The 23,469-nt window shown below is 43.8% G+C and overlaps 1 protein-coding gene across 2 annotated transcripts; it reads left to right on the forward strand.

The window, feature by feature from the left end:
- The first annotated feature begins 959 nt into the window (after positions 1 to 959).
- Positions 960 to 18,757, forward strand: LOC112256868 (HHIP-like protein 1). 2 transcript variants are annotated; one of them, XM_024430426.2, is made up of 12 exons: positions 960 to 1,798; positions 4,629 to 4,861; positions 4,991 to 5,144; positions 5,387 to 5,646; positions 11,785 to 11,928; positions 12,136 to 12,282; positions 12,669 to 12,850; positions 13,220 to 13,346; positions 13,547 to 13,692; positions 16,238 to 16,319; positions 17,067 to 17,149; positions 17,705 to 18,757. In XM_024430426.2, the coding sequence occupies exons 1-12, from the start codon at positions 1,508 to 1,510 to the stop codon at positions 18,319 to 18,321; spliced, it is 2,466 nt and encodes an 821-aa protein (XP_024286194.1). In that variant the 5' UTR covers positions 960 to 1,507; the 3' UTR covers positions 18,322 to 18,757. The 2 variants fall into 2 exon arrangements, with proteins under 2 accessions (XP_024286194.1, XP_024286193.1); XM_024430425.2 differs by having other exon boundaries at positions 963 to 1,798; positions 17,696 to 18,757.
- The last annotated feature ends 4,712 nt before the right edge of the window (positions 18,758 to 23,469 follow it).

Genomic DNA, 23,469 nt, shown 5'->3' on the forward strand with positions numbered 1-23,469 from the left:
GCATAGTTATTATGCATATATGCATATATTCTTCCTCATTCACCCCAACTTCAATTACCACAAGGGTTGACTGTCAGGATTTTCAGGGGGGAGAGGCCACTAAGAACTATAGGCCTATGACATTGATTTTAAAGCTTTAAAGCTTTAAAAAATATATATATTTGTATCATATTTGTACTGTGTACTTGAGCTTGTGTCCTCAAAAGTGTCTACAGCTCAGCAATTTATAAAACATTTGACCAGAAAGGTGAGATTTGAACCTTTATTGGAGTATGCAGCATTACTAGTTATTTTTTATGGTCCTCGTTATAAATAATTACTTTAGAGGATTATGTAGATTGCATTTTAGATTAGATTTAGTTCCTACATTTAAGAGGTTAATAGCTGATCATAAATATTATGATCAATAATAAAAGAATGATACAATAATGTGAAAGTTTGATCGTTTACTAAAGTTTAACAAGTTGTGAGGTTGTGAGGGTTGGGGCCACAAGAATATTGTGTGAACCGGTTGCCATCTAGTGGCAAAGACAACAGTGCACCAAAAACTGCAACGATGTTGCAACAAGGCAGTTGCATAAATGTCTTATTCCACCATGAAACACTATAGGCTACATTGTTGCAAAACCTCTTCATGCATACGACGCATCATTTAGAAAAAAAATCCTGAAAATATCCGGACCAAAAATAAATAAACGCTAGAACGAAATGGTTCTATCAAAGAAATACAATTATTGGTGTGGAATTAGAAATATATATTATTTGCATTCATGTGGAACGTAATAATACATTATCTAATTTAGCTATTTTAATACTGTATTAACATATCTAAATTAGTAAATGTATTTTTAGAATAATACAAGAGTGAGTTAACTGACTGACAGTCACAGAAGTCATATTTAGCATCTCCTAAGAACAGACACCAATTGATGTCATCCACAGAAGTGGAATAACTCCGGTGGATTTGTCTTCTGTTTATTGCATTAGGCCTTTTCTCAATGTTTTGATGCCTGTCTGAAAACACAACTGTCTCAGACAGGACTGTTACCATGACTTCCTCTCCTATTATTGTGTTTTGTGCGGGTATTAAGGCAGATAGGGGATATGAATAGTAATAGTGGAGCAAAGATGAGTTACGTCTGCGATCAAGCACACTTACAAAACGGAGGAAGCAGACAGCAAAATACTCTGCTGCGTTTCTTAAGACGGGGCCGGGACCGATAGCACGAGAACTCGAAACTAGCCTATAGATAGGCTACAAAGATACGGAGACGACGTAATGTCTTGCGCGGTGGAATAACAAATGAAATGGTCTGTATTCCGTCGAAAGTTGATTATTAAAGAAATAGAGCAAAGTGCAGTGAACCGATCGCGCTCTCTCTCAAACACACAAGGCGTCTACGGGACTGTAGAACCGGAGGGAGCCTCGTTTTTTTGCTGGTTTGCACACATTTCTGATCCATGAGGTTCAAGTGGGGCACTTTAAATGACCTGAAGTAACGTCAGAATGTTGTATTGTTGTGATTTACTCGGCAGTGTTTGGCACTCACCGATCATTCCGTTATATTTGTTGGCATTTTTTATAGCACCTGTGTTCTTACACCCACAATGTTTGGATTTCAAGCCCCCCTTCAAGCCTCAAGATGATCTCCAGTTCTGCGCAATGTACAGGAACTTCGGCTGCTGCGACTCTGCCAAGGACAAGGAATTGATGGCTAAATTCTATAAGATCATGGACAATTTCGACTATTATGGATATGCCAGCTGTGCTGGGTATGTGCAGGACCTTCTCTGCCAGGTAAGCAAAGAACGGGTAAAGGTCGTTACTCGGTTGTTTTCAGAATTACATCATCCATCTGTTCTTTGCAAGTCCCGGCATGTTTGTAGAGGCATATTCTTGTTATACAGTGGCACTTATTAGAAATAACATTTTCTGATCTGACTTTTGTTTTTAGGCACTGGCATAGCACCTGGCACACACACCCACAAGACGGGCTTTGGGACCCCCAACCCAAAGCTTTGTTGGGGTCTCCGAGGCCTCCCAGATAGCATATGAACACTTCATAAGCCATTTTGTTTATTACAGGAAATTAGCATTAAACTTCAAAATGTATGCTCTGCCTCATGGCAAAATGTGTAGAATAGCATGAGATATACAACTGGGGAGAGGCTTTACGGACATGCCTGGTGCCCAAAGTTATGATTTTGGTACAAAATGAGAGGTTTGTGGAGCAGCGAGAGTCAGGTGGAGACAAACAAATTCGGTTCATTCAGTTCAGTCAATCATCCCGATGAGCCCTTCCCAGCTAGCTAGTTTATGCTTGTGGATAGAAACTTAAGCAAGAATTTTAAACTTGTTTGCCAAAGTTGGGACTTGGGAGTGTTGAAAATCATTCCGTTTTTACCGGAGTATTTGCTTTTTGTTTTCGTACAAAAACATAACAGTAGACGTTAAGGCTATAGTTGTACATTTTTTGGAGTGCTGTCACCCTTGCCACACTATCTAGCAACACTGAACAAAAATATAATTGCAACATTTTACTGAGTTACAGTTTATAACCTTTATTTAACTAGGTAGGTCAGTTAAGATCAAACTCTTATTTACAATGACGGCCTACCCAGCCAAACCTGGACGACGCTGGGCCAATTGTGCGCTTCCCTATGGGACTGCCAATCGCAGCCAGATGTGATGCAGCCTGGATTCGAGCCAGCAGGTACTACAGTGACGCCTGTTGCACTGAGATGCAGTGCCTTAGACCGCTGCACTACTCGGGAGCCCATATAAGGAAACCAGTTCATTAAAATACATGAATTAGGCTCTAATCTATGGATTTCACATGACTGGGAATACAGATATGCATCTTTTGGTTACAGATACCTTTAAAAAAAGGTAGGGGCATAGCTGTACAAAGTTGCTGGATATTGATGGGAACTGGACCACGCTGTCATTCACGTCAATCCAGAGCATCCCAAACATGCTCTATGGGTGACATGTCTGGTAAGTATGCAGGCCATGGAAGAACTGGGACATTTTCAGTTTCCAGGAATTATGTACAAGTCCGTGCAAAATGGGGCTGTGCATTATCATGTTGAAACATGAGATGATGGTGGCGGATGAATGGCACGACAATAGGCCTCAGGATCTTTTCACAGCATCTCTGTGCATTAAAATTGCTATTGATAAAATGCAATTGTGTTCGTTGAAGAAGCCAGGTGTGGAGGTCCTGGGCTGGCATGGTTACAGGTGGAGTGCGGTTTTGAGGTCGGCTGGACGTACTGCCAAATTCTATAAAACAATGTTGGAGGTGGCTTATGGTAGAGAAATTAACAATCAATTCTCTGGCAACAGCTCTGGTGGACATTCCTGCAGTAAGCATGCCAATTGCATGCTCCCTCAAAACATGAGACATCTGTGGCATTGTGTTGTTGTCACGGTCGTCCTCCTCTTCATCTGAAGAGGAGAGGCGAGAAGGATCGGAGGACCAAAATGCGGCGTGGTATGTGTTCATGATGAATATTTAATTAAAGAAAGTGCTGAACACTGAATACAAAAACAATAAACAAATAACGACCGTGAAGCTATAAATGAGACCTGTGCCGACACAAGCAACTAACATAGACAATCACCCACAAACAAACAGTGCAACCCAGGCTACCTAAGTATGATTCTCAATCAGAGACAACTAATGACACCTGCCTCTGATTGAGAACCATACTAGGCCGAAACATAGAAATCCCAAAATCATAGAAAAACAAACATAGACTGCCCACCCCAACTCACGCCCTGACCATACTAAATAATGACAAAAACAACAGAAATAAAGGTCAGAACGTGACAGTTGTGTGGCAAAACTGCACATTTTTGTCACAATCGCCGGGAGTGGTGAGTGCAGAGTCAATTGCAGAGAGCTGAGGAACTGGGGAAACCGTCTTTATTTGGATTCCCAAACAAACGCCCAAAACAATAGGCGATAGATAGACAGAAAAATAGTCTGACCCAACACAGGGCACAAACAGACAGGAGCACAAACACGCACACCCTGACTAACAGAAAACAATCCCACACAAAAATAGGCAGTCCTAAAAGGCTTAAATAGACATGAATCAAGAAACAAAATGAGCGACAGGTGCAACCAATAAGACCAAACAAACAAAAAAGGATAAATGGATCGTTGGCAGCTAGTAGACAGGCGACGACGACCGCCGAGTGCCGCCCGAACAGGCAGGGGAGCCACCCTTGGTGGGAGTCGTGACAATTTTAGAGTGGCCTTTTATTGTCCCCAGCACAAGGTGCACCTGTGTAATAATCATGCTGTTTAATCAGCTTCTTGATATGCCACACCTGTCAGGTGGATGGAAAATCTTGGCAAAGGAGAAATGCTCACTAACAGGGATGTAAACAAATTTGTGCACAAAATTTGAGAGAAATTAACTTAAACTGCTAAAATGCATGTTGTCATAACAAGCGTATCTCCTCAAATCGAAAGTGTATGTGCTTCACAGAACCAGGCAAAATGTATAAGATGACAGGGGGGCTGCCCAAATGAAAGAGTTTGGTTGGTCCCTAACTCCCTTCTCACTTCTCCATTTTCTCCACCTTCCCCATTCCCTTTCTTTTCCCCCTTCAGGAATGCTCTCCATATGCAGCTCACCTCTTTGATGCTGAGGACCCCAACACCCCTATCAGAACCCTCCCTGGCCTGTGCCCTGACTACTGTTCACAGTTCTGGCTCAAATGCCGTTCCACCATCACCTTGCTCTCCGACGACCCGCAGCTAGCCGAAGCCGAGCCGGACCAGGGCCGCTTCTGCCAGCACCTGGAGCTGGAGGACCCAGACTACTGTTACCCACACCTTCTCAGGTGGGGCTTCCAAGGGTTTGCTTGGAATTGGGGGTGGGGTAGGGCAAATGTTCAACATTTTTATGGGATTCTTATTGACTGTACAGTTTAATTGATTCAATTAAAAAACTTTTGTACACACCTCCTCAGCAACGAACAGCTGACACAGAACTTGGGCCGGGTCCGGGCCGACCCCGAGGGTTGCCTGCAGCTCTGCCTGGAGGAAATAGCCAATGGCCTGCGGAACCCCCTGGCCATGGTTTACGCCAACGACGGAACACACCGCTTCTTTATAGCAGAGCAGGTGTGTGTGCTCACTTTCCTTCAACAGTTTTTGTATTGCATTGTGGTATAATAGGGGCGGTTTCTCGTGCAGACACAAATTAGACCTTGTCCTGACCTGTCCTCAAAAATAAGCTCAATGGAGAAAAGTTTAATCTGCATCCTGGAAACCGCCCTATAGTGTATTGATTTTGTGTATTGTTGTATGTATATGTTGGACTCACAAAAATGAATTTCCGTAATAAAGTTATTATCGTATCGTAGGTGGGTCTGGTGTGGACGTACCTACCCGACCGCTCCAAGCTGGAGAAGCCGTTCCTGAACATCACCAAGGCCGTTCTGACGTCGCCCTGGGAGGGGGACGAGAGGGGCTTCCTGGGCATGACCTTTCACCCCAACTATAAGTACAACAGGAAGCTGTATGTATACTACTCTGTGGAGATTGGCTTCGATGAGAGGATCAGGATCAGTGAGTTCCGCGTCTCTCCCAGCGACATGAACGTGGTGGACCACGGGTCTGAGAGGTACAGTTACAGTGGGGCAAAAAAGTATTTAGTCAGCCACCAATTGTGCAAGTTCACCCACTTAAAAAGATGAGAGGCCTATAATTTTCATCATAGGTACACTTCAACTATGACAGACAAAATGAGAAAAAAAATCCAGAAAATCACGTTGTGGGATTTTTAATGAATTTTTTTTCAAATTATGGTGGAAAATAAGTATTTGGTCACCTACAAACAAGCAAGATTTCTGGCTCTCACAGACCTGTAACTTCTTCTTTAAGAGGCTCCTCTGTCCTCCACTCATTACCTGTATTAATGGCACCTGTTTGAACTTGTTATCAGTATAAAAGACACCTGTCCACAACCACAACAGTCACACTCCAAACACTCCAAACTCCACTATGGCCAAGACCAAATAGCTGTCAAAGGACACCAGAAACAAAATTGTAGACCTGCACCAGGCTGGGAAGACTGAATCTGCAATAGGTAAGCAGCTTGATTTGAAGAAATCAACTGTGGGAGCAATTATTAGGAAATGGAAGACATACAAGACCACTGATAATCTCCCTCGATCTGGGGCTCCACGCAAGATCTCACCCCGTGGGGTCAAAATGATCACAAGAACTGTGAGCAAAAATCTCAGAACCACACGGGGGGACCTAGTGAATGACCTGCAGAGAGCTGGGACCAAAGTAACAAAGCCTACCATCAGTAACACACTACGCCGCCAGGGACTCAAATCCTGTAGTGCCAGACGTGTCCCCCTGCTTAAGCCAGTACATGTCCAGGCCCGTCTGAAGTTTGCTAGAGAGCATTTGGATGATTCAGAAGAAGATTGCGAGAATGTCATATGGTCAGATGAAACCAAATATAACTTTTTGGTAAAAACTCAACTCGTCGTGTTTGGAGGACAAAGAATGCTGAGTTGCATCCAAAGAACACCATACCTACTGTGAAGCATGGGGGTGGAAACATCATGCTTTGGGGCTGTTTTTCTGCAAAGGGACCAGGACGACTGATCCGTGTAAAGGAAAGAATGAATGGGGCCATGTATTGTGAGATTTTGAGTGAAAACCTCCTTCCATCAGCAAGGGCATTGAAGATGAAACATGGCTGGGTCTTTCAGCATGACAATGATCCCAAACACACTGCCCGGGCAACGAAGGAGTGGCTTCGTAAGAAGCATTTCAAAGTCATGGAGTGGCCTAGCCAGTCTAACTTACACAATTGGTGGCTGACTAAATACTTTTTTGCCCCACTGTATGTGCAGTGTGTTGTGTTCTGCCCCCGAAACTGGCTGCTGAATGCGCATTTCCCCATTAGCACACATCATGATCATTCTTTTTCTCCATGTTCTGTAAAGGGGTCTGCACACTATGGAGGCAGTCCTTACAGAAAAAACAGGCTTCTGGCAAACTGTTGCTGCAAACCTTTGAGCAAGCTCATATTTTCACATGCAGTTAATTGTGTGGTAAACTGTTGCGGCAAATTTGCGTCAACTTGTGAACTTCTGGCAAACAATTCTGAGAAACTCGGGGCAAATTTGCTGCAAACTCAATATGAATATGCAAATTAGATCCGGTTTTTGGTTACTGTGTGTTAACAACATTGAAATGTTGTATCTACATATACCAATCACATATCGCTTTAAATGAACTTGCTTCTCACAGAGAACTAAACATATGAAATGTACTAAATATACTAAACACGTATTCAATGTCTTAACAGATAAAAATAAATCAAATACAACTTGAAATCGTCTGCATGCTATGAAGAAAAGAGCAAAGACTGGATATTTCCCAAATAAATTGTTGATTTAATATTTTTATGTAGCTACAACATTTACATGAGAGAAATGTGAACACTATGGGTATGTTGACCTTACGATATTTAAAGGGGCAACTACAGAATTTACATGAGTCAAGTGTTAACTGAGAAATAGCTTTCAACCAATGGAAGTTTAAAAGATAATAAACAACATTTTAATAATTAAAACAACTTAAAAACTAAATCAAACCCAGTTTAGAGCTATTGCCTTTTTGAGTGAACTTTGGAGATGGCAGCCTTGTGGAAGTCCTTTGTCCAAAGCTTGTTGAATGTATGCACTGAAACAATCAGTAAACACAAAACTAAAACAAAATTAGGATACTGAAAACATTTTCTATTTTGGCATCTTAAAAGGTAGACACAGCAGCTAATGGGTGGGCGGGTTTGGCTTTGTAAAAACGAGGTCAGCTGTTACAAAGTTGCCTTGATGTTGCTATGCTTCTAACTAAAACTGGCATTCTATATATTTTTCAGCAAGGAAACAATGTTTCTGCCTTTCATAAATGCTATATAAACAGACAATGTAGCTAGCATAAACTGGGACTTAAGCCTACAAAATCTACCTTTAAATGTGTGGCCAACTGTTCCTAGAGAACCACAGTACACAAGATTTCAAGTCTCAAAACAATTGATTCAAACTAATCAACTAATTATGATATTCAATCTAGACTGTAACTTCCTTTTTTAGAGACAGTTGTCTACTAGTTATCTCTTCCTTCTTACTCAGGTGTATAAGGCTTGGGTGGAAGAAAAGCAACATAAAATTGAGTTATGCCTAATATGGCAATTCATGTAATTTTTGCAAAATGAATTATTGTTAACTGACATCTCAAAACCATCCGTGCAAGAAGCCTTGACCTGGTGCACACATATTTCTCTGTCATCAGTTTGATTGAAGGCCTCAATCTGACTTTTTTAGTTGTAACTGATTGCTTCTAGAAAGAGAGAAGGAACAACACATGATCAAGATGTGCTAGCTACTAGATTAAAGCATGAAATATCTAATTGTTACAAAGAATGAATGTTTGGGCTACATTTATGAGCATGATGTAATATTAGCATTATATTTGTCTATTGTTGTATATTTATATATACACATACATATATGTACACAGTGCATTCGGAAAGTATTCAGACCCCTTGACTTTTTCCACATTTTGTTACGTTACGGCCTTATTCTAAAATGGATTTTTAAAAATTATCCTCATCAAACTACACACAATACCCATAATGCAAAGCGAAAACAGGTTTTTAGAATTTTTAGCAAATGTATTTCATCTAAAAAAACAGTAATACCTTATTTACATAAGTATTCAGACCCTTTGCTATGAGCCTGGAATCATACTACACTGGCTCCGACACTCATCAGATGTGGCAGGGCTTGCAAACTATTACATACTACAAAGGGAAGCACAGCCGCGAGCTGCCCAGTGACATGAGCCTACCAGACGAGCTAAGTTACTTCTATGCTCGCTTCGAAGCAAGCAACACTGAAGCATGCATGAGAGCATCAGCTGTTCCAGGCGACTGTGTGATCATGCTCTCCGTAGCTGATGTGAATAAGACCTTTAAACGGGTCAACATTCACAAGGCCACAGTGCCAGACGGATTACCAGGACATGTACTCCAAGCATGCGCGGACCAACTGGCAAGTGGCTTCACTGACATTTTCAACCTGTCCCTGACTGAGTCTGTAATACCAACATGTTTCAAGCAGACCACCATAGTCCCTGTGCCCAAGAACACTAAGGTAACCTGCCTAAATGACTACCGACCCTTAGCACTCACGGCTGTTGCCATGAATTGCTTTGAAAGGCAATGGCTCACATCAACACCATTATCCCAGAAACCCTAGACCCACTCCAGTTTGCATACCGCCCCAACAGATCCACAGATGAAGCAATCTCTATTGCACTCCACACTGCCCTTTCCCACCTGAACAAAAGGAACACCTAGGTGAGAATGCTATTCAATGACTACAGCTCAGCGTTCAACACCATAGTGCCCTCAAAGCTCATCACTAAACTAAGGACCCTGGGACTAAACACCTCCCTCGGGAACTGGATCCTGGACTTACTGATGGGCCCAGATGGTAAGGCTAGGTAACAACACATCTGCCACGCTAATCCTCAACACGGGGGCCCCTCAGGGGTGCGTGCTCAGTCCGCTCCTGTACTCCCTGTTCACTCATGACTGCATGGCCAGGCACGACTCCAACACCATCATTAAGTTTGCTGATGACACAACAGTGGTATGCCTGATCACCAACAATGATGAGACAGTTTATAGGGAGTGATTAAGACAAAGGAGCTGATTGTGGACTACAGGAAAAGAAGGATGGAGCACGTCCCCATTCTCATCGACGGGGCTGTAGTGGAGCAGGTTGTGAGCTTCAAGTTCCTTGGTGTCCACATCACCAACAAACTGTCATCGTCCAAACACACCAAGACAATTGTGAAGAGGGCACGACAAAGCCTATTCCCCTTCAGTAGACTGAAAAGATTTGGCATGGGTCCTCAGATCCTCAAAAAGTTACATTGACTCTAAAGTCACATTGACTCTATACCAGTACCCCCTGCATATACTGTAGCCTTGCTGCTGTTATTTTAATGCTGCTTTTTGCCTAGTGGTTAGAGCATTTGGCCAGTAACCGAAAGGCATTATCATGCTGAAACATGAGGTGATGGCAATGGATGAATAGCATGCTAATGGGCCTCAGAATCTTTTCACAGTATCTCTGTGCATTCAAATTGCCATCAATAAAATGCTAGTGTACATTGTCCATAGCTTATTCCTGCCAATACCATAACCCCACCCCCACCATGGGGCACTCTGAACACAACATTGACATCAACAAATCGCTCGCCCACACGACACCATCTGCCCAGTAAAGTTGAAACTGGGATTCATCCGTGAAGAGCACACTTCTCCAGCATGCCAGTGGACATCGAAGGTGAGTACTTACCCACAGAAGTCGGTTATGACGCCAAACTGCAGTCAGGTCGAGGACGCGGAGAAGCTTCCCTGAGGAGGTTTTATTTGGTTGCGCAAACCCACAGTTTTATCAGCTGTCCGGAGGGCTGGTCTCAGATGATCATGCAGGTGAAGAAGCCGGATGTGGAGGTCCAGGGCTGCCATGGTTACACGTGGTCTGGGGTTGTGAGGCCAGTTGGACATACTGCCAAATTTTCTAAAATTACAATGGAGGCGACTTATGGTAGAAAAAAGAACATTACATTTCTGGCAACAGCTCTGGTGGACTTTCCTGCAGTCAGCATGCCAGTTGCATGCTCTCTCAACTTGAGACATCTAAGGCATTGTGTTGTGTGACAAAAATGCACATTTTAGAATGGCCTTTTATTGTCCCCAGCACAAGGTGCACATATGTAATGATCACGCTGTTTAATCAACTTCTTGATATGGCACACCTGTCAGGTGGATGGATTATCTTGGCAAAAGAGAAGTTCTCACTAACAGGGATGTAAACAAATGTATGCACAACATTTGAGAGAAATACACTTTTTGTGCATATGGAACATTTCTGGGATCTTTTATTTGAGCTCATGAAACATGGGACCAACACTGTACATGTTGCGTTTACATTTTTGTTCAGTGTAGAGTCCCCCCCAAAATGTAATTTGTTGAGAAGTAATAACTAATGCTACATGGTAAAAACAGCTGGTAGCCATTTCGCCATGACATGATGACATTCTATTTTTTAGTTGATATGGGAGAAAATACATTGAAACTTTATATCAAATTGGGATAATGTTGTAGGTTACACTGGCGAGTAGACAATAAGAATATTTGCCAGTGCTAATTATTTATAAATCTTGTTATTTCATATGGAGGAGATGTGGGAAGCTAAAAGGCTAGCTTTCTTGCTGTTTATAGCCAGCTGGCTAGCAAGCTGCTAGCAGATATATCTACAGCCTACAGGGAGGCACAAAACAAGGTCATGTAAATCAAACTTAAACTTTCATTACATAGGCCTAGCTATTCCTTAAATATATGCAGTTGGTTTTCTTTCAAATTGAAAACATTACTGTGGTGATGTTTTCAACATGATTCTTCTTTGCCCAACTCAAATGGAAAGACAACAGAAAAATCTCTGCTATCGCCCTCTTGTGAACGTTGCTATTTAGAGAGTCTAGAAATGCATGGACCGACGAGGTATCATGTTACCAAAAGGTGTCTGTGTCATTGCACAGAAATTCAATGGGAGGTTTCTGCTCAAACAAATGGGAGGTTTTTGCTCAAACAAAATCTATGCCAATACATTTAATGTATGATTTTCTAACACTGATTTCTCTGTGTCCAACACTTTCTCAGGATCATTCTGGAGGTTGACGAGCCTGCGTCCAATCACAACGGAGGAATGGTGATGTTTGCTGATGACGGTTACCTGTACATTTTCACTGGAGACGGGGGCATGGCTGGTGACCCCTTTGGGAAATATGGAAACTCTCAGAACAAGTGAGAGAAGGGATTGAAAACTTGTGGAACTCACATTGAATCATATAACTTGAACAATTAGTTACAGCTGTTAACATTAACACTGTTGCTAGTAATACATTACTTCTATTTACATAAAAAAACATTAAAACTACAAAGACAATCAGTAATCATACTTACAGAAAGACACAGTGTTATGTTCCACATTAATTCTGCTGTCTTCTGCAGGTCAGCCCTGTTAGGCAAAGTTCTCCGGATCGATGTTGATGACAATGACAGAGGTCCCCTGTACAGGATCCCTTCTGACAACCCGTTCGTGCATGAGCGCGGGGCGCGCCCTGAGGTCTATGCTTATGGGGTGCGCAACATGTGGAGGTGCTCCTTTTTCCCACAACTTTACAACGTAATATGCTTTCATTCATGAAACATTACACTGACAACTAAAAAAGTGTGGTAAGAGTTTACATTAGTGCATGGAATAAATAAGTAATAACTGAGTTATAAAGTGTAATCTAGTTGTAATTATTTAAGTATATATATACTATACTATATATATCTTTTTTTGTGTAATTAATTAATTTTTTAAAGGTATTTTCTGACTTTATTGAACACATAGAGAGAGGATGACAGTGGGGAAAGATAGAGGTTGTGTCAAAGGGAAGTAGGTCAGATTCAAACCTATGCCGACACGGTAGACCGCTAGACCTAGGCCACACTTAAGTTGTTTTATTGGTCGACTTGTTCTTGTTTCTCCCATGGAGGTGTTCTGTGGACCGGGGGGACCCCCTGACTAAGGAGGGCAAGGGACGCATCTTCTGCGGGGACGTGGGACAGAACAAGTTTGAGGAGATCGACATCATAGAGAAGGGAAGGAACTACGGCTGGAGGGCCAAAGAAGGGTTCTCCTGTTATGACAAGAAGCTGTGCACCAACAGCTCTCTAGGTGGGCATCCCGTAGTTTAGCCTAATCCAAGATGAGTTTGTGCTGTATAGCCAACTCCAATGCTCATCGTCATGCTGGAATCCTGTGGCTGGGTCACGGTGTGTTTTGTTCTGTGATTTCCTTCAGCTGTTTTTATTTTGAACTGTTCTTTATTTATCCTTAGACAGTAATGGAACCAGAGTGGGAAGAGATGGGAAGGGTGGACGTGACGTGGGGATTGAACCCCGGTCTCCAGGGTCATTATGTGCTTAGAAGGGAAGTGCTCAGGAGGGAATAAGCCGGAAATCCGGGAATCATCCAGATCAGGATTTCTGGAAAATCACAGGCTCTGCACGAAGTCTCTTATCTCCTACTTCTGTTCTCTTCCAGATGATGTACTCCCCATCTATGCCTACCCTCACAAGATGGGCAAGTCTGTGACTGGTGGCTATGTGTACAGAGGCTGTGAATACCCCAATCTGAACGGCATGTACATATTTGGAGACTTTATGAGCGGGTAAGGCTCCTTACTGTACGTGTTCATCATTTTAAGTTCAATCCAAATCCTAAAAGGGTTTATGGATGTTTATACTGTATAGCAGGTGTTTTTTATATATATATTCAGAAGGTTGTGTTTTATATTTTCGTATATAGCCTATAAGGAAAGCAAACAGAAAAATGTAATAAATTCTAACATATAGAGTCTCTTCACTATAGGCGTATGATGAGCCTCCAGGAGAATAAGAACACAGGTCAGTGGGACTACCATGAGATCTGTATGGGCATGGGTCTGACCTGTGCCTTCCCTGGCTTAATCAACAACTACTACCAGTACATCATCTCATTTGCGGAGGACGAGGCAGGTAGGAGGAGTCACATTAAAGATATTTTTGTTTGCCCTTTGTCACGTTCTGACCTTTATTTTGTCATTATTTAGTATGGTCAGGGCGTGAGTTGGGGTGGGCAGTCTATGTTTGTTTTTCTATGATTTGGGTATTTATGTTTCGGTTCTCAATCAGAGGCAGGTGTCATTAGTTGTCTCTGATTGAGAATCATACTTAGGTAGCCTGGGTTTCACTGTGTGTTTGTGGGTGATTGTTCCTGTCTCTGTGTTTTGCACCAGATAGGACGGTTTTGGGTTTTCACGTTTCTTGTTTTTGTTAGTTTGTTCATGTGAAGTGCTTTATTGACCATGAATCCGAATAACCACGCTGCGCTTTGGTCTGCCTCTCCTTCAAGTCAAGAAAACCGTTACAGAATTTTTTTAACCTTTATTTAACTAGGCAAGTCAGTTAAGAACAAATTCTTATTTTCAATGACTGCCTAGGAACAGTGGGTTCAGTGCCTGTTCAGGGGCAGAACGACAGATTTGTACCTTGTCAGCTCGGGGGTTTGAACTTGCAACCCTCCGGTTACTAGTCCAACGCTCTAACTACTAGGCTACCCTGCCGCCCCAGAATCACCCACCACAACAGGACCAAGCGGCGTGGTAACGGGCAACAGCGGCGCAAAGAGGAATGGACATGGGACGATGTATTGGACGGCAAGGGTTGCTACACATGGGAGGAGATCCTGGCGGGAAAGGATCGCCTTCCATGGGAACAGGTGGAGGCACCTAGGAGAGCAGAGGCAGCCGGAAAGAGGAGCCGGCGATATGAGGGAACACGGCTGGCAAGGAAGCCCGAGAGGCAGCCCCAAAAATGTATTGGGAGGGGGCAAACAGGAACTATGGCGAAGCCAGGTAGGAGACCTGAGCCAACTTCCTGTGCTTACCGGGGGCCGAGAGAGACCGGGCAGGCACCGTGTTATGCTGTGAAGCGCACGGTGTCCCCAGTGCGGGTGCATAGCCCGGTGCGGTACATTCCAGCTCCGCGTATCGGCTGGGCTAGAGTGGGCATCGAGCCAAGTGCCATGAAGCCGGCTCTACGCATCTGGTCTCCAGTGCGTCTCCTTGGGCCGGCTTACATGGCACCAGCCTTGCGCACGGTGTCCCCGGTTCGCCTGCATAGCCCAGTGTGGGCTATTCCACCTTGCCGCACTGGCAGGGCGACCGGGACCATTCAACCGGATAAGGTTAGGCAGGCTCGGTGCTCAAGAGCTCCAGTGCGCCTGCATGGTCCGGTCTATCCGGTACCACCTCCACGCACCAGCCCTCCGGGGGCAGCCCCCCACACCAGGCTGTCTCTCTGTCTCATCCTTACAGGTGCTCCCGCCTGTCCAGCGCTGCCAGAGCCTTCCTCCCCTCTAGCGCTACCGGAGTCTCCCCCCTCTCCGGCGCTGCTAGAGCCTTCCTCCTTCCGCCTGAGCCGCCCGTCTGCCCAGCGCCGACAGTGCCGCCAGTCTGCCCAGCGCCGCCAGTGCCGCCAGTCTGCCCAGCGCCGCCAGCGCCGCCAGTCTGCCCAGCGCCGCCAGTCTGCCCAGCGCCGCCAGTCTGCCCAGCGCCGCCAGTGCCGCCAGTCTGCCAGGGGCCGCCAGTCTGCCAGGGGCCGCCAGTCAGCCAGGTGCCGCCAGTCAGCCAGGGGCCGCCAGAGCCCCTCAGCCCAGAGGCGCCAGAGCCCCTCAGCCCAGAGGCCCTGCCCCTCTGTCCAGAGCCTCCGCCCCTCTGTCCAGAGCCTCCGCCCCTCTGTCCAGAGCCTCCGCCCCTCTGTCCAGAGCTTCCGCCCCTTTGTCCTGTGGGGTCATTGAGAAGGGTTGCCATGGTTAGAAAGCCACGGAGGCCGACAATAAGGCGGACTAAGACGATGGTGAAGTGGGGTCCGCGTCCCGCGCCAGAGCCGCCACCGCGGACAGACGCCCACCCAGACCCTCTCCTATAGGTTAAGGTTTTGCGGCCGAAGTCCGCACCTTTTGGGGGTACTGTCACGTTCTGACCTTTATTTCCTTTGTTTTGTCATTATTTAGTATGGTCAGGGCGTGAGTTGGGGTGGGCAGTCTGTTTGTTTTTCTATGATTTGGGTATTTCTATGTTTCGGCCTAGTATGGTTCTCAATCAGAGGCAGGTGTCATTAGTTGTCTCTGATTGAGAATCATACTTAGGTAGCCTGGGTTTCACTGTGTGTTTGTGGGTGATTGTTCCTGTCTCTGTGTTTGCACCAGATAGGACGGTTTTGGGTTTTCACGTTTCATGTTTTTGTTTGTTAGTTTGTTTATGTGAAGTGCTTTATTGACCATGAATCAAAATAACCACGCTGCGCTTTGGTCCGCCTCTCCCACTTGGTCACAGGCAATGGAAAAGTTTTTTTTTAAGCATCAGATCTCTAGACTGCAGACATTATGTCATTTTCCCAAACCAAGATTAAGCCTAGTCCTGGACTAAAAATCATGTTTATTAGAGAATCAAATCAAGTCCAGGAAACTAGCTAGATTTTAAATTACTGAAGGTGACATTTATTTTCTCTTTCTCAACAGGAGAACTGTACTTCATGTCAACTGGAGTGCCCAGTGCCACATCTCCCACCGGTGTGGTTTACAAACTGGTGGATCCCTCAAGGTAAGGATTTAAAGCCATAATCTGCCATTTCAAACAGCCTGACCCTGCCACTGTTTGGTTAGGTGAGGTTTTAACTAAGTTTAGTGGCCAACTGCTCTTTTCTTGAAGATGGCAGAAGCCTAGCAACACTGTCATAGACACTATTTTTAAAAGAGACAAAGACTAAACAAATCTGTGAAACATGTTGAGCATCAATTCATGATTACTGATCTGGTTATTTTAAATCAGAAGAATGTGCCTGTAGTTCTTAATGTGATTTCTATGGTCAATTCAGTCTCTGTGTGTTCTGTGTTCTTATAGCAACACTGCTGATGAACAGTATTCTTTCTCTGATTTGGTGATTGTCGAGGTTGGCTCACCCTCCCTTTCACCAGAGTTCTAGGTGAAAGAAGCGGTGTGAAACTCTCTCTCACTCCCTCTCTCTTGCTCTCTCTCTCTCTCTCTCTCTCGCTCTCTCTCTGTTGGCTGCTGCACTATATACGATTGTGTCAAGTTATTTGTTTTTCTCTCACTCACGAAGCTGATTTTAATTAGTCTCTACCACAGCAATGTTTGGAAAGGGAAGAGTAGAATAGGCCTTCAGCCTTATTTTGGCAAAGAGACCAGCTGAAACCTAATCAAATACATCTAAAGAGCCAAGGTCTCAACAGAGTCTGATGAAACTGGTGCAAACCTCTGACTACTCACCCTCTGATTTAGTTGTCTTCCCTGCTGAAGACTTTTCTTTTTGTCTTTTGTCTGTTTTAGACGGGCACCGCCAAGACAATGCCACTATGACCCGCTGCCTGTCAGAGTGAAGAGCAAGCTCATCAAATTCAAACCAAAGGAAAGTGAGTATGCTGGCTGTCAACATTCATCTCTGTCTGTCTGTCTCCCCCTGCCTCACCCTCGTCTGTCTGTCTCCCCCTGCCTCACCCTCCCTCGTCCCCCTGTCTGTCTCTCCCCCTGCCTCACCCTCTTCTGTCTGTCTCCCCCTGCCTCACCCGTCTCTGTCTCTGTCTGTCTGTCTCACCCCCTGTCCTCTGTCTCCCCCTCGTCTGTCTGTCTGTCTCTGTCTGTCTGTCTCCCCCTGCCTCACCCTGCCTCACCCTCTTCTGTCTGTCTGCTTTTATTTTGTTTTATTTTGCCTCCTTTGCTCAATCAAGCACTTATGTCAGTGAAACACTAGACCTCACTGCTTCAATTAGATTATTCACTTCATCATCAATTCACAGATCATGAAGTAATGAGAGATGTTTTTAGACCTTTGAGAATGCCAGATTGCTATTAAACTTTTATTACACTGTTAGATAGGCATACATGCTAATTAAAACCTAATCTCCCTCAACTATACATTAGGCTTGTCCATGTAGTTATCCAATCCTTATATTCTATAGCATTAACAGGAGTTGAACTACCGACCAAGCGACCAAATCTCTCCCCGCAAGAAGAGCCCGTCAGATCCCATCCCACTGAGTCTGCAGTAAGCGAGTCCGACAAGGACTGGCTTCAGGAGCTCATGGATATTCTGAAGGAGCAAGAGGCTGCCGCTGTCACCACCACACTTCCTCCAACCACAACCACAACCAAACCACCCAGGCACACACGACGGAAAAATCGCAGGAAGAAGGGCAAGCATCGGTTAGAGAGTGGGTCAGCATCAGCAGCTGTGCCACAGAATGGGGTGGTGAGACTGGCAGGGGACGAGCAGGGGCGGGATGACCGGGGGAGGGTGGAGATCTTCGCCAACGGGGAGTGGGGAACGGTGTGCGACGACCTGTGGAATACAAAAAACGCAGCAGTGGTTTGTCGACAGCTAGGGTTCCGGTTCGCCCTGAAGGCGTCCAAGCACTCGGAGTTCGGAGAAGGGAAGAGTCTCCGGATTCTTCTGGATGATGTACAGTGTGAGGGGACAGAGGAGAGCCTGCTGGGCTGTCAACACACAGGCGTAGGTATGCATAACTGTGCCCATTACGAGGACGCGGGGGTGATATGTGGGAACTCAGACTACGTAGATGCCTAGAAATGAGAGTCCATTGAATTTATTCCTGACTGTGTCCTAAGTGATTGTAACTAAAACAAAGGAATATTGCTGTCTAACTTTTGTCTAATTGTTATCAATGGTGGCACTTATAGGTCTACCTCTTTCATTAAGGTAATATAATGCTGATTTAATTGTTGTGTTAAAGTCTTAAAAGGTTTCTATTTGAATGTAAGGTTTTGCTAATGTAAGACATTGTCTTCTCTAAAGCAAATTCATCTAAACAGTATTTCAATGAATGTATAAGGAATACCAGGTTATTTAATACTCACTCATGATCACATACTGAAATCAATTATCCAACCAGACTCACAAGATGTGTTCAGTTGACATGGAAAAAACATACAGTGTGTATATATATATATATATACAGTACCAGTCAAAAGTTGTGACACACCTACTCATTCAAGGGTTTTTCTTTATTTTTATTATTTTCTACATAGTAGAATAATAGTGAAGACATCAAAACTATGAAATAACACATATGGAATCATGTAGTAACCAAAAAAGTGTTAAACTTCTTCAAAGTAGCCAACCTTTGCCTTGATTGCAGCTTTGCACACTCTTGGCATTCTCTCAACCAGCTTCATGGAATGCTTTTCCAACAGTCTTGAAGGAGTTCCCACATATGCTGAGCACTTGGCTGCCTTTCCTTCACTCTGCGGTATAATTCATCCCAAACCATCTCAATTGGGTTGAGTTTGGGTGATTGTGGAGGCCAGGTCATCTGATGCAGCACTCCATCACTCTCCTTCTTGGACAAACAGCCCTTACACAGCCTGGAGGTATGTTGGGTCATTGTCTTGTTGAAAAACAAATGGTAACGCAAACCAGGTAGGATGGCGTATTGCTGCAGAATTCTAAATAAATCACTGACAGTGTCACCAGCAAAGCACCCCCACACCATAACACATCCTCCATGCTTCAAGGTGGGAACCACACATGCAGAGATCATCTGTTCACCTACTCTGCGTCTCACAAAGACACAGAGTTTGGAACCAAAAATCTCACATTTGGACTCTTCAGACCAAAGGACAGATTTCCACCGGTCTAATGTCCATTGCTCGTGTTCTTGCCACAAGCAAGTCTCTTCTTTTTATTGGTGGCTTTAGTAGGGGTTTCTTTGCAGCAATTTGACCATGAAGGCCTGATTCACGCTGTCTCTTTTGAACAGATGCCTTTGAGATGTGTCAGTTACTTGAACTCTGTGAAGCATTTATTTCGGCTGCAATCTGAGGTGCAGTTAATTGCCAATTTCTGAGGCTGGTAATTCTAATGAACTTATCCTCTGCAGCAGAGGTAACTCTGGCTCTTTCTTTCCTGTGGGGGTCCTCATGAGAGCCAGTTTCATCATATCGCTTGATGGTTTTTGCGACTGCACTTGAAGAAACTTTCATAGTTCTTGACATTTTCCGGATTGACTGACCTTCATGTCTTAAAATAATGATGGACTCATTTCTCTTTGCTTATTTGAGATGTTCTTGGTCTTATACCAAATAAGGGCTCTCAACTGTATACCAACCCTACCTTGTCACAACACAACTGATTGGCTCAAACGCATTAAGAAGGAAATAAATTCCACAAATGAACTTTAACAAGGCACATTTGTTAATTGAAATGAATTCCAGGTGACTACCTCATGAATCTGGTTGAGAGAATGCCAATTGTGTGCAAAGCGGTTAACAAGGCAAAGGGTGGCTACTTTGAAGAATCTCAAATATTGTAATGCTCGGGGTGTAGTGGAGGAAGGGGTCAGACGCAGGAGACAGAGAATTCAGAGTAGCGCTACTTCTTTATACACCGACCAGGTGAAAACAGACGCCACTCAAAACAAATGCCCTAAAACACAGGGGAACTAAACAGTTCCAAAAACAACTCACGTACACGAACAACCGTGACATACAGGCGTGTACAATGAGTGCACATAAAACAATCCCGCACACCCAGCAGGTGGGCCGGCTGGCTAATAAAGCCCAACTAATAAACCTAATTAACAACAGGTGTAACTAATAAACAGACAAGGAGGGGGAGGAAAAGATCAGTGGCAGCTAGTAGGCCGGTGACGATGACCGCCGAGCGCCACCCGAACGGGAAGGGGAGCCACCTTCGGTAGGAGTTGTGACAAATATAAAATATATTTAGATTTGTTTAAAAAAATGGTTACTACTGGATTCCATATGTGTTATTTCCTTAGTTTGATGTCTTCACTATTATTCTACAATGTAGAAAATATAAAAAGTAAAGAAAAACCTGGAATGTGTAGGTGTCCCCAAACTTTTGACTGGTACTGTATATAGAGAGAGTTTGTGTTAAAGTCTTATTGGTTTTTTCGTTGCTGTTTTTTTTGTTATTTCACTTGCTTAGGCAATGTAAACACGTTTCCCATGCCAATAAAGCGACTTTGGAATTAAGTTAGAGGGAGGGAGGGAGAGAGAGAGAGAGATGGGATAAAGGGGAAGAGGAAATAGTGTGGAGTGACAAGAGAGGATTAAGAGTGGGCAAAGTTAAAACTGCCAATTCAAAGCCTGGAATCCAAACGGAATATCACTCTGTTTCTCTATTCAGTGTGGACTGACAAAATGCTAGCCTATTTGTCCAAGTCAAAATCAAATCAAACTTTATTTGCCACATGCGCTGAAAGTGTAGACTTTACCGTGAAATGCTTACTTACAAGCCCTTAACCAACAGTGCAGTTCAAGAAGAAGAAAATATTTACCAAGTAGGCAAAAATAAAAAGTAATAATAAAAAGTAACACAATAAGAATAACGAGGCTATATACAGGGGGCACCGGTACTGAGTCAGTGAGCAGGGGTACAGGCTAGTTGAGATAATCTGTACATGTAGGTGGGGGCGAAGTGACTGGATAGGTAACAAACAAACAGTGAGTAGCAGCAGTGTACAAGCAGTCTAATGGCTTGGAGATAGAAGCTGTTGAGGAGCCTTTTGGTCCTAGACTTGGCGCTCTGGTAACACTTGCCGTGCGCTAGCAGAGAAAACAGTCTATAACTTGGGTGACTGGAGTCTCTGACAATTTTATGGGCTTTCCTCTGACACCGCCTATTATATTGGTCCTGGATGGCAGGAAGCTTGACCCCAGTGATGTACTGGGCCGTTCGCAGTGCCCTCTGTAGTACCTTGCTGTCGGATGCTGAGCAGTTGCCGTGCCAAGCAGTGATACAACCAGTCAGGATGCTCTTGATGGTGCAGCTGTAGAACTTTTTGAGGATCTGAGCTACCTTTCCAAATCTTCTCAGCCTCCTGAGGGGGAAAATGCGTTGTTGTGCCCTCTTCAAGATTATGTTGGTTTGTTTGGACCACGATAGGTTCTTAGTGATATGGATACCAAGGAACTTGAAGCTCTCGACCTGCTCCATAACAGCCCCGTTTTTGTGAATGGGGGAGTGCTCGGCCCTCCTTTTCCTGTAGTCCACGATCAGCTCCTTTATCTTGCTCACGTTGAGGGAGAGGTTGCCAGGTCTCTGACCTCCTCCCAATAGGCTATAAGTATGTTCTATAGAAAAGTCAAATTAGCAGGTGTGCCTCCTCTTCGTCATGCGCCGACAGACTGATTTTCCACTGGGACTCTATACCAAAACTCCAAATTCTTCCTCGTTTTGGAAGAAACAAGCCTGAAAACTTAAACAAAAAGACTGTTGACATCTAGTGGAAGCCATAGGAATTGCAATCTGGGAGCTAGAATTGCATAGGACCCATAGCTTTCCATTATAAGAGCCTGAGCCCTCAAAAAATGTACATTTCCGTTTTTTCTTTGGATTTCCACCTACCATATCAATTGTGTTATAGTCTCATATTATTTTACAATTTCTACAAACTTCAAAGTGCTTTCTATCTAGGGCTACCAATTATATGCATATCCTGGCTTCTGGGCCTGAGTAACAGGCAGTTTACTTTTGGCACATCAGTCAGGTGGAAATTCAGGAAAATAGACCATAGCCCTAAGAAGTTTTAACAGCTTCAACCTCCAAGCCATAAGACTGATGAACAGTTAATCAAATGGCTACCCAGACTATTTGCATTGACCCACTTATTTTATTGTTATTATGTTTTGCAATGACTCTCTTGCACAGTCTCGATGTACACTCACTAGACATTAATTACACACTCACACATACTACACTGACATTCCAACACACACATTAATATTTACGCACACACATACATTCACACTCTTCACATACACTGTTGCTACTCTCTGTTAATTATCTATGCATAGTCACTTTACCCCTACCTACATGTACATATTACCTCAATCACCTCGACTAACCCGTACCCCTGCACATTGACTCGTTACCGGTACCCCGTATATATAGCCTCGTTATTGCTATTTTATTGTGCTACTATTTTTTTCATTCATTTATTTAGCAAATGCTTCTTACTTATTTTTAAAAAACCTTTGCATTGTTTGTTAAGGGCTCGTAAGTAAGCATTTCATAGTAAGGTCTAAACCTGTTTTATTCGGAGCATGTTTGACAAATACAATTTGATTGGCACCTGATTTTATCTAGGCCTACTTTTAATGTAAGATGTCCTTGAGTGCCCTGAAAGGTGTCCGACAAATAAAATATATTATCGTAATTATCAATGCTATATACAGAGCAAAAGTTGTGGTTATAGTATCAAATTCAGCAGTCTAAAATAGCCCAAATGTACCACTTTTCAAACTCCAAAGTCAATGACACCCTGCTCATATGAATCAGCCTGTTGTCGTTGTGAGAGTGACCCCTCTTCTGCTTTGACCAGGGTCATTGATATGCCAAGCATTAAGTAACACAGCTAGTGCCAGGCTTTCCCTGCCAACAAGAGACAGAGTGTGTGTAGTGGAAAGAAAGGCAACCTGTAGATTTTTTAAATTCACTCGACTTTATTGCTGTTGGCTCTGACCCTATGGCACTCAGTCTGTAGTCAAGTGTGTATCTATGAATTTGTGGATTTATTTATATTCTGCTTTACACTAATTATGCTTTTGAGCTCTGGGTCCACAAAAACTTGCTAATAAAGTGTTTATTCTCCAGTGTTTTTTCGCTCTCAGGTTTCATTGGCCCTCATCAACAATGGAATGTGTGTTTGACAATTTGAAAGAGAGACCTGTGGTCAGACAGGGGACACCA

The sequence above is a fragment of the Oncorhynchus tshawytscha genome, linkage group LG08 (assembly GCF_018296145.1).
Source record: "Oncorhynchus tshawytscha isolate Ot180627B linkage group LG08, Otsh_v2.0, whole genome shotgun sequence".
NCBI lineage: Eukaryota > Metazoa > Chordata > Actinopteri > Salmoniformes > Salmonidae > Oncorhynchus > Oncorhynchus tshawytscha.

What these genes read in the sequence shown, in the direction of transcription:
- LOC112256868 (XM_024430425.2), top strand. Translation starts at nt 1,508, where the DNA reads ATGTTGTATTGTTGTGATTTACTCGGCAGTGTTTGGCACTCACCGATC. An exon ending in TTTGGAGACTTTATGAGCGG is followed by an intron (nt 13,347 to 13,546) that starts GTAAGGCTCCTT and finishes TCTTCACTATAG; the next exon opens with GCGTATGATGAGCCTCCAGG. An exon ending in CAAATTCAAACCAAAGGAAA is followed by an intron (nt 17,150 to 17,695) that starts GTGAGTATGCTG and finishes TATATTCTATAG; the next exon opens with CATTAACAGGAGTTGAACTA.